The 11,622-nt window shown below is 51.9% G+C and overlaps 1 protein-coding gene across 1 annotated transcript; it reads right to left on the bottom strand.

Moving 5' to 3' along the window:
- Positions 1-4,056: 4,056 nt before the first annotated feature.
- LOC124700506 lies at positions 4,057-5,053 on the bottom strand. Its single transcript, XM_047232628.1, has one exon. The coding sequence runs from the start codon at positions 4,950-4,952 to the stop codon at positions 4,437-4,439; it is 516 nt and encodes a 171-aa protein (XP_047088584.1). The 5' UTR covers positions 4,953-5,053; the 3' UTR covers positions 4,057-4,436.
- Between the last annotated feature and the right edge of the window lie 6,569 nt (positions 5,054-11,622).

The raw sequence follows: 11,622 nt of genomic DNA on the forward strand, positions 1-11,622 counted from the left end.
ACTCCCTCTTAGAGTTACAAGTATCAACTTGGCCAGAGCCTCTACTAGCAACGGAGAGCATGCAAGAACATAAACAACACATATATGATAGATCAATTAATCAACTTGACATAGTATTCCATATTCATCGGATCCCAACAAACACAACATGTAGCATTACAAATAGACGATCTTGATCATGATAGGCAGCTCACAAGATCTAAACATGATAGCACAAGAGGAGAAGACAACCATCTAGCTACTGCTATGGACCCATAGTCCAAGGATGAACTACTCACGCATCAATCCGGAGGCGGGCATGATGATGTAGAGTCCTCCGGTGATGATTCCCTCTCCGGCAGGGTGCCGGAGGCGATCTCCCGAATCCCCGAGATGGGATTGGTGGCGGCGGCGTCTCTGGAACTTTTCTCGTATCGTGGCTCTCGATGATAGGGTTTTCGCGACAGAGAGAATATATAGTCGAAGGGGCAGAGTCGGGGGACGCTCGAGGGGCCCACCCCATAGGGCGGCGCGCCCAGGGGTGGGGCCGCGCCCCCCTAGGGTGTGGCCGCCTCGTCGCCCCTCTTCGTCTCCTCTTCGGACTTCTGGAAGGCTCCGTGTAAAATAAGACCGTGGGCTTTTGTTTCGTTCAATTCCGAGAATATTTCCTGTGTAGGATTTCTGAAACCAAAAACAACAGAAAACAAGAACTGGCGCTTCGGCATCTTGTTAATAGGTTAGTGCCGAAAAATGCATAAAAATGATGTAAAGTGTATATAAAACATGTGAGTATTGTCATATAACTAGCATGGAACATAAGAAATTATAGATACATTTGAGACGTATCAGCCCACGAGGAAGTCCATGGCGGTTCTGGTGGCCACCGAGGCAGTCGAGGCCGCGGGCCTGGGCGCCCCCTGGGCCGGGGCCTCCGTGGTGGAGCAACTATGGTCCCACGGTCGTCGTCGCCTGCGCCCTCCTCGTCTTCGCAGGAGGAGCGCTGCTTCGAGTTCCTCCTCCGCATCGACGACGACCCACTCGGCATCAAGCGGCTCCCAGACAAGTTCGCCGAGTTCGTCGATGGCGTCGAGCCGGCGCACTTGCAGTTACGGGAGGCCAACTGCAACTTATGCCGGTAGCCTGTTGAGGTCTTGTTCGACGGGCAGGGCAAGATGTACCTGCACACGGGGAGGGACAAGTTCGCCCGTGACCTCGCGCTCGAACCCGGCTGCCAGCTCACCTTCCTCTACGAGGGGGACGGCGAGCTGATCGTGAAGGTGTTCGATGACACAGCCTACCACAAGCACTACCACACCGGCGAATCCAGCTCAGAAATCGATAGTTAAAACTGTTAGAGTGTTCTTTCTTTGCAGTGAATATGAATACATGCCAGTTGAAGCCAGTAGTGAAGGTTTCTGGTTGTTCTTCCACGAAAGAACCAACAGGTGTACCATCACTAGGTGGATTTTCCAGTTTGGGTGATTGGAAGTGCCTGAGAGTGTTCTTTCTTGGTAGCGAACATACGAAACCAACACTACTGGCTTTCTTTATTTTATAATATTTTAATTTGTGACAATCATGGTTCAAACTATGTATTAGTTTGTGTAAACCATGTTTCCAATTATATATTAGTTTGTGTAAAGCCATCCCGATGCTGCCATTAACCTCAACCCCAGCTTAACTCACGTCCATGTTTTGCCCACCATTAACTAGCGCTTTTCCCGCCACGGCCAGCCGATCTGCCATAATTGGTAAGCACAGCGTCGGCGTAGCCAGCTACTCGCACTAACCGATCTAATACGAAGAAATTACGCAGGCCGTATATATAATTGAGAAATGTCCATTTTGTTTAGCTTTTACCTGGCCGCCGGTGCGTGTACGTCAAGAAGTTTATGTTTTACTATACTGAAAAGCAACGGTTTGACAAGGATGTCGATCGGCACCAACGTCTTATCAGCTTATCCCTTTTCACTCTCACGGTGCTGCCGTCTCGTATACTTGGCCATTTGCATATCCCCATAGGTACGATCACGATAGCGATCTCTGCGTTTCCTACTGTTAGAATATATTTGGGCATGCAGTGATCGAGTTGACCTACGGTGACTGCATTTTATTCCGACAAAACCAGACGCCGAACTTGTTCTCGCCCATAGGATGGATTTGTCTCTTCAGCAAAGACGTACGGCCTTCTTCGTCCTACTGTGCTTATCTAAATATCGTCTGGAAACGAATTTGTTCGCCACCTAGCAAGCTAAGCACATCCGTCATCAGGTGCACGTACGGCGAGATAACCATGGGCGCCTTCGCGTGCAACTCCGGTCGCAGGATACCGACCGGTTGATCCCGTCGGCCACTACCCGTCGTCGTCCCTAGTGGCACGCACCGTAGGCACATATGGTAGTGCAGCCTACTGTACGCGAGCGACGGGAGCCAGACATGCAGATGCAAATTGCAAGAGGATAGAAAAGCTGAAAAGGTCTCTCCGCCGGTCATGTTTTCCTCGTACCGAAATGGCTTTGCTTCGCCCGCACTCCTTTGGTGCTACCTATCCTGCATTCATGCTTCTCTCCCAAGCTAGTACCACCGCACATATTACCTCCGTTCCGAAACATCGTATATTTCAGAAAAGCGGTAGTACATACCTGCAGGAGGGAGATACATAACATTTTGCGCAACGGACCTCAGAAGAAAACTTCCTTTCTAAACAGGGGAATGGTCCCAAAGGAAAGAGAGCTGTGGAGCAACATCTTACTAATATGGGACTTATAAAGGTAGGAAAATATAACAAAGCCCTAACATTTTGCGCTACGGATCTCAGAAGAAAACTGTAAAAAGCAATCAAGTCCAGCTACTTCTCCACCACGATTCTGCATCTCAGCCGAGAGTGCACAGTCTACCTCGTTGTCGCCGAGGACGAAACCAGAGGCGGGAGCAAACTGCATTGTTGCCGAAGATACTCCGAAATGGCATGGCAGCCTGGAAGTTGAAGAAGACCATCGGACGCTAGCCGGAAAAAGCAACCGTAACAAACGTCAAAGGTGGGAGTGGTCGCCTTTCGACCTTGAGGAACGACTACGAATATCCCGCCTCAGTGAGGAAACTCCCGAGATAACCACCACAGCTCCCCTGATGCAAATCCGGCCACCAACAGCCTGAGGCTTGGGAGCCTTTTTCTACCCCGTCTCCACTACAAAAAAAAAAAACGAAGAGGTTCTTCAGACTTGACAAAGATTATTGAAGGATACACTAGCGTCGCTCCCTCCGGTCGCACGCAACTCGAAGGCGCCGACGGCATGCTCCAAACCATTTGTATGAAGCCAAAATCTACTGGACGAAACCTAAAACTTGCTATCACTATACAGAGAGGGGACCCTCACCATGACTCCAGCTGTCGCCGGACAAGGGAGGGAGAGGGACCAGCCAGCCCAAATCTAGGGGAGCACGGGAGGAGGTGGAGGGTGAGAGCAGTGGGAAGGGGAAGGGAAAAAAGTGGTAACATAGAAACAACATAATTAACTCGTAGTGGACTGCTTCCATGAAAACTAACAAATTTGTGCCGCAGTTCGTACTCCCATGTGAGTTGCAAATGGAGTTGCAACTAATAATTTTAGTTGTAATTGAGATTTTTAAATCACAAGTTAGTTGCAAAAAGAAAAGTTCATATGGTACAAAATTATGAGATGTCATCACTTGACTGAAGAGTCGAGGGTGTTTGGCACCTTTGTTTTTAAAGTATGTTTTGAACACATTTCAAAATGTCAGAAAATCCTGATAAAAAAATGTTGTGCGTACATCTCAACACTAGATGTGCTCGTAATCTAGAAAACCGATATTTATGTGTGATGTGCAAAATTTTTTATAAGACATATATTTATCTTTTTTTACAAGATAAAACAATGTCGGTTTTCCGCAAGATTTGGGGTGCACGGACATAGAATATTGAGATATACACCTGAAATTTTCTTTCAAATTATTTTGACATTTCGATATGCTTTTCCCTGCTATAAAAGCATATATACACGTATGACGAAAGGTGAATTTTGGCTCGCTCAGAATTGAATTAGTCACACGTACCCGTCAAATAAATAGCCCATTGAAAGTGACAGTGTAGAACAGTTAGCCTCGTGGGACATTGGACCCACCCGTCAGCCATACATACACAAGAGACCTGGACGTCCTGTGAAGAACAGCCTTTGGATCAGAATATGCAATGTGCCTACGCATCTTTATTTTTGCGATTTTTTTTTGGGCGATTACCAACGCATCTTTCTGCTTCCCCTACAACGTACAGTTTCTACAGCGAGCCAGCTAAGCTATGCTAGATTAGCATTAGTCAAAGTCTCCGGTGGTGCTGGATTAGTATACACAACTACACTAGAGTGTTTTTTTTTCCTTCCCGTCTCGCCGAGCGTTTGGTTCGATCCCAATCCTCGCCGGACGAGCAGCGAGCTGGCCAGCTACTCGGTAATGGCGCCGAGGTCCGGCACGAAGTCCCGGCCCAGGCTGGAGGTCCTCCGCGACCGCCGCCGGGACCCCTTCCTCGCCGCGGCGGCTCCGCCTGTGCAGGCGGCCGAGTCCGGGAACACGAGCGGGCCGTCGTGGTCGCCAGCCAGCGCGGCGCTGGCGCGGATGGCGAGCGCGGCCATCTCCTCTGCCTGCAGCAGCCGGCGCCGCATCGCCGCGGGGAGCACGAAGTAGAGCTGCCCGGGCTGCAGCTCCTCGTCGGGCGCCACCGCGGCCACCGCGCCGCCGAGCTCGAGCCCGTCGGCGCTGCACAGGAAGCACGCGCCTCCGGCGCCACCGGCGGCGGCGGCGGCTGCAGCCTTGAGCGCGTGCGACGCCCGGGTCCCCCCGGGGAACCGCTGCAGCTGGCCGTCCGCGAGCACCACCCTCGCCGCCGTCGCCTCGCCGACCGCGGCGTCCCCCATCACCGCCGCCACTGCCGTCGACTCGCACGAGTTGCACGCGCCCATGGTAAAAAATACCAAAGATTATAAATTTATAGCGCAGAGATGGAGGTGAAGAGCTGGAGCTGTGCGGCCAGGGACGATCGGAGGCGGTTGTTGTGTTGGGAGGAGCGGGGCGTGCGCGGAGGGCTTTATATAGAGGCGAGCAGTGTGAGAAGTGTCGCGGTGAAGGGGAGGATGCCAAGCTGTCCTGGAGGTTGTTGCGGACAGCTTGCATGCGTAAATGGCTCACACTGTGCTACGGACGTCCCGTCTGGTGCTCCTGCCTCTGCTACCAGCTATACTATAGGGCAGTATTGGCAATGGCGTCGCGCCTACTATGGCTTTGCATGCCCGGGACATTGTCGTTCCAGAGGTCCACTGGTCAGTGCCTGCTGACCTATCGATGCGATCTTCTCTTCTCCTACAGCATCGCCACAACCCCCCCCCCCCCAACCCCCATTTCCCATAAACCCTATTTCGGCTACATCATTCCACTCGCGAGCGGCCTAGCCATTTTTCCACCACTTCCGCCTCTACCCAACAAATTTGCCGCTGATTCACCGCCACACACTCTCACATCCATGCTTACAAGCACCATGTTGACACCGCCACTTCATCACACCCACCCCTGCCGTAGCTTAGGAAGCCGCCGCATCTCTAGCCGAGTCATATGTTGCCGCCGACGCAAATTTGCAGTCTGGGACCACCACTTTGCACCTCAATATTGTGTGCACTATTCCATTTGCTATGTTTTAATTTGGTTGAATAATTTTATTTGCTTGAATTCTTATTTGCAAATCAATTGTGTTGTGATAGAAGTATGTTCAAAAATAATTACAAATAGAAAATATTTTGCAACTAGGCATGCCATTCGGGGGATGCCGTTGTGGGCACCCGGCCCCAAAATTATGGCCTCATGTGCCAGCGCCTCCAAAACGTGAGAGTTGGAGGCTGGAGCTATTGCCGAACAAAGCTAGTGGGATGCTGGTCTGAAAACTCATGTTTACAGGCAACTGTATGTGCGGGAGTGCCATCCACCATAGATTTTGCTTTGACATTGGTGAGACTGCCTGTGCCTTTTTGACAAAACTGAAACATAATTGAAACAAATTTGTACAGTAGAAAATATTTCACAAGTTTGATAAACATGTGAGCAACATATCTGAAACTTTATGAAACATACTTTCAACATTAAATAATTTTTCACATGTTTCACAAATTTCAGACATATTTCACAAATTTTTAGAAACAAAATTAACATATGGATGATGTGAGCGTGAGATCATCACTCCTTTACATACCGGAGCCGGTAAAATCGCTGCCTTCGACGCTGGTCGCGATGTTCTTAGTGTGCAGTCAAAATGGTAAGTCTTGTTCTTTAATGTTATTTTTTTGTTTTTGGCGAAGACAGTTGATGACTGTCTGCTCACCATGCATCTTGAGGAAAACATGACGCTTAATAAATCAGAGCCATGCTAAGGAAGTGACGAGAAAAAATCAAACGGGCAAAAGCAGAGGCATCATTGCAAGAGAGGCCGCTCGCATGCAAATTCACAGAATCGACGGAGGATCCGCCATTTTTCTCTGCCATGTTGGATTGAGAGTTTTTGGATCTTCTGCACCAGCAATACCCCCAGGATCAGGTACATCATGCATAGGGCATCATGGTGGCTAATCTTGCCACTGCCTCCGTTGGCCTGATCGACTCCATTGCGCTGGTGGGGCCTTGCCGCAGCCCTTCCTTGGTGGTGGACATCCTTGCCCGCAGCTTGGTGTCCTGCCCGCTTTTCCCGGTGTCCCTCTCTTCAGCAAACTCTTGGGTGATGGGACGTGCGGCTACTGCAAGCCTTCCTGTGGAGGATGTTGCCGCCGCGGGTGACGCGGTGGTCGCAGACAAGATGGCGGCTGCTGGGCTGGGACCTGCGGAGGCTTCCGGCCTCGCTGTTGTTGAGGCTGCGGATGCTTTTGCTGCTGACCCGCCCCTGCCTGAAGCGGATGGTGACCTCCAAAGCGCGGAGGTGGCTCTGGCCGGTCCGCAGCCCATCTTGGCTGCTGATCTGGCCTTGGCCGGCCCTGTTGTTGAGCCTGCGGGTGAGCTCGCCGCTGCGGATGACGCCCTCCCCGGCTGCTATCGCTGCCCCTCCCGCGGCAGCAAACCCTCGCTCTCCTCGCTCCATGGAGCGCCGGTGCCGGCGGCGGTCCGGCCGGAGGCCGCCGCCCCACGCGGCCCGCGGCGGAGCTCCAGGCTCGCCTCTGCGCTGCCTGACAGCTACCTCTCCATCGTCGACCGCGCGGTGCTGCGTCGCAAGGAGCTCGACGAAGGTAAGCCCGCGGCTACCCCACCCTGCCGCCGTGGCGAGCTGCCTTCGGAAGACTTGGTTCAGGTCGCTGTGGAGGATGGTCTACCCTTGCTCGACGCTGATGTGGAGGTCCTAGCTGTTGCTTGTGACATTCCAATTGCGGAGCTTGCCCTCGACACCCCTCTCCCCGCGTCGTCCACTGCCTCGCCATGATACGACAGCACTTGGGTCGCTTCTCCGTCGCTCTTCGCTCATCTGCTCCTTTGATTGATCCCGCCTGGATACCACCGCTTGTTATCAATTCTTGGCTGTCTCAACCTTACCTTTATTTGGGTTGTAGAACCGGCTCTGCCTACCAAGCGTTGTACTCTCCTTTTTTTACCTTCCTGTTGCTTCCGTTCTGGGCCCTTGTTTTTGCCCATGTTATTGACTCTGTAACCAATTTAGCTTGCCCTGGAACTTATGTATGCCTCTACCTGTTTCGCTTTCCCTTGCTGGCTTCTAGCCTTGTTGTTGACATTTGCTCCAATGTTAATTAAGCTCCTTTTCCTCTGTTGGAATGTGCGTGGTTTGGGGCATCGCAATAAACGTGATGATGTCCGAGCCGCTATTGAAGCCTCCATCCCCTCTATTCTTTGTCTCCAGGAAACGAACCTTTCAGATATCTCTACCTTCCTCGCGTCCTCTTTCCTCCCTCCCACTCTTCGCTCCTTTGTGTTCAAACCCTCAGAAGGTGCTTCTGGAGGTCTCATCACTGCTTGGAATGACAGCCTTCTCAAACTTGTCCACCACTCGATTGATGAGTTCTCTATCACCGCCACTTTTGCTTTCCGTTCGGACAATCTAACTTTCTCCATCGTCAACGTCTACGGACCTTGCGTCCACGCCAACAAGCCTTCCTTCCTATCCTCTCTTGAGACGATTTTTGCCTCCTTACCCACCCATGTCGCCTTCTTAGGGGATTTCAACCTTGTCCGGACGCCACGGGACAAGTCTAATGACAATTTCAACTTGAGTGAGGCGACTTCCTTCAATAATTTTATCAATAACTTGGGGCTGATCGAGATTCCTCTGTTGGACCGACAATACACTTGGTCTAACCAACAACACCCCCCGATTCTCGCCAGGCTTGATAGGGTTCTTGTCAACTCATCTTGGAGCTTAGCCCTCCCGGACACCACTCTTATCTCCTCCTCGAGAGACACCTCCGACCATGTGCCTCTCCATCTTGCAGCCTCCTCTAAAGCCCCTCGGAGCACCATTTTTCGAATGGAGAACTCCTGGCTGTCACACTCGATTTCGTAACTATTGTCAATGCAAATTGGCATAGTGTTGGGATCAATCACTCCCACCTCACTCATGTCGCCCGCCTCTCTCTCCGTCTCAAACGCATCCGGTCCGCAGCTCGGTCCTGGGTGCGCTCTCGCCGGCTCCCTTCCATCTACTTAGCTAACCGTCCGGACGGTTATCTTGCTTCTTGATCGCCTCGAGGAAAATCGCACCCTCTCCCCTCGAGGGTAGGCTCAGTGGCCTTGGCCAAAATCCACCTTAGCAAGCGGAACTCCGACCGCGCAACCTCATCGAGCGCCAACGGGCCAAGATCAAGCACCGCCGGTTAGGAGATGAAAACTCTCGTTACTTCCATCTCTCGCGCCTCCGGCCGCCTTCGGAAAAACCAGATCAAATCCTTGGAGGACTCGATGGGACTCCCATTTTCTCACACTCGGCCAAAGCCTCTCGTCCTCCATGCCTTCTACAAAGATCTCCCGGGTACCCCTCTCCCTCCTCTGACACCATCCCCCTCGCTAACCTTGTTCAAACAACTTCGCTCACCTCCACCCAAGCTTCATCCCTCATCCGCCCTTTCACCATGGAGGACATCCATGCGGCTCTTTTCTCCATGAACGATAATTCCAGTCCTGGACCGGATGGCTTCGGCCCAGCCTTCTTCAAGAAAAACTGGCTGCTGGTTAAGGACTCCCTCATGGACTCCCTTATGGGGTTTCATTCTCTTTCTACTGACCTTCGCCCCATCAACAAATCCTATATTGTCCTGCTCCCAAAAAAGGAGGGAGCCAACAAACCAGATAATTTTAGGCCCATATCCCTCCAAAATTGCTACCTAAAAATTCACTCTAAATGTCTCACCCTTCGCCTTCGCGAGCTCATCCCCTTCCTTGTGCACCCTGACCAAACTCGGGTTCATCTCTGGGCGCTCCATTGCTGAGAATTTTGTTTATGCCGCTGATATTGTCCAGACTTGTCACAAAAGATCTGCCCCTGCCGCGGTCTTCAAACTTGACTTCCGCAAGGCTTTTGATTCTATCAGCTGGGAGGCGCTTGACCGTATCCTTCGCGCCAAAGGTTTTCCTGACCTTTGGCGGGCTTGGATCAAAATGCTCAACCTTTCTAGTCAAACTGCTGTTCTTCTCAACGGTGTTCCGGGTAGATGGATCCAATGTAAGCGTGGCCTCCGCCAAGGGGACCCCCTCTCCCCTTCTTGTTCAACATTGTTGCCGATGTCCTTCAGCAGCTCCTCCTCCAAGCTTCCCGAGATGGACTCCTCCTTCACCCTCTGGTGGATGACCTCCCCTGCCCAATCCTTCAATATGCCGATGACACCCTTATTATTATCGGGGCTATCCCGCAGCATGTGACCAATCTAAAAAGGATTTTGGACGATTTCACCGCGGCCACCGGTCCGGCCATCAACTTCCACAAGAGCACTTTCGTCCCAATCGGGATGAGCTCCGCGAAGCCGCTCAAGCCGCCGAAAATTTCGGGTGCGCTGTCTCCTCCTTCCCCCAAACCTATCTCGGCCTTCCGCTATCTACTCACAAGCTTCGGTTGACAAATTTTGCCCCCATTATCTTGAAAAGTGACATGCGCCTTTCCGGCTGGAGGGGCAGATCCCTTCCCATTGGGGGGCGTCTTCTGTTGGTCAATTCTGTCCTAACCTCCATGCTTGCCCACGCCATGAATGCGGGGCTCCTCCCCGCTGGGGTTATCGAGGCCATTGATAAGCGTAGACGTGCCTTTCTCTGGACGGGTGAAGAAACGTGCAACGGTGGTCAATGCAAAGTCGCCTGGACCGACGTCTGTGCTCCCAAAAAGCAAGGGGGGTTGGGGGTCATCTCCTTACCGGCCCAAAACTCCGCTCTCCTTGGTAAATTTCTCTCTAAGCTGCACTCTGCCTCCGATGCTCCCTGGGTTGCTTGGTTCCGTCGCTCCTATGGGTGGACTGATAATCACGACATGGGCGACCGCCACTCCCTGGACACCGCCATTTGGAAGGATATTCTTGCCGGGTTATCTACCTTTCGCCTCATCTCCAAAGTGTCCGTCGGAGATGGGAATTCCACCTCTTTCTGGCTTGATCTATGGCTTGGTCCGGCCCCCTTTCATGAACGCTACCCCGCCCTCTTCTCTCATTCTATTCGCCCTAATGCTTCGTCTTCCATGTTCTCCACACCGGCCTTAACTCCAACCTTGGCCCTCGCCTCTCTCATGCCGCAACGGGTGACCTCCTTGCCCTCACTAGCGAGCTTGGCTCTGTAGTGCTTCGCCCGGGTACCCTGGACGCTCGTGTGGGACGCCTCACTAACAAAGGACTAACAAACAAAGATTTCTACACCAATTCTTTCAGCATCTCGTAGTGGATGATCGTGCAAACATGGTCCGGAGAACTCGCTGCGCCGCTGAAATGCAAGGTCTTCTCGCTGGCTCGCTCGACGACGACGCCTCCCCACCAACGAGCGCCGCTTCCGCCACACCGTGGCCTCCTCTGGCTGCTTGCCCCTCCTCGCCTTGCTGACGAAGACACTGATCACTTGCTGATTCGGTGCCCTAGGGCGCAAGATGTTTGGAGCTTCTTCCACCCCGACGCTACTCAACTCAGCAATGCCTCGCTGACTGACGTGTTGCAGCTCCTCTTCCGAAGCTTTGAAGAAGCCACTGTCAACACTGCTATTCTCTGGAACATTTGGAAACGAAGGAATGCCCTCGTCTTCAACAATGTGGATGAAAGCCTTCCCCTCGTTGTGAAGAACTGCGTTCAAGATGTTCGGTTGTGGGCCTACCGCTGCCCAAAAGAAAACTCTAGATGCATTCTAAATTCGTGGTGTATCATGTATGATCCCCCCTGAGCTTCTCTAAATCCTAGCTCTTCTCTTGTCCTCTAAAAACTTGTAATGGACCACTGTAAATTTTGAGGGTTATGAAAGGTGTTCAGGCTGGCGTAAGCCCGCCGTAGTTCGATTCAAAAAAAGGTACATCATGCATGAGGCCCCATGTTCATGCATGTCCCCCGATTGTAGGTGAAAACAGATATGGAGTACGACGTGTAGATACAGGTCACTAAATAATGTATTTCGTCATGTTCTAATATATGTAGC

The sequence above is a fragment of the Lolium rigidum genome, chromosome 3, assembly GCF_022539505.1.
Source record: "Lolium rigidum isolate FL_2022 chromosome 3, APGP_CSIRO_Lrig_0.1, whole genome shotgun sequence".
NCBI lineage: Eukaryota > Viridiplantae > Streptophyta > Magnoliopsida > Poales > Poaceae > Lolium > Lolium rigidum.

Excerpts from the sequence above, each read along its gene's own strand:
- LOC124700506 (XM_047232628.1), bottom strand. The coding sequence starts at position 4,952 with ATGGGCGCGTGCAACTCGTGCGAGTCGACGGCAGTGGCGGCGGTGATG.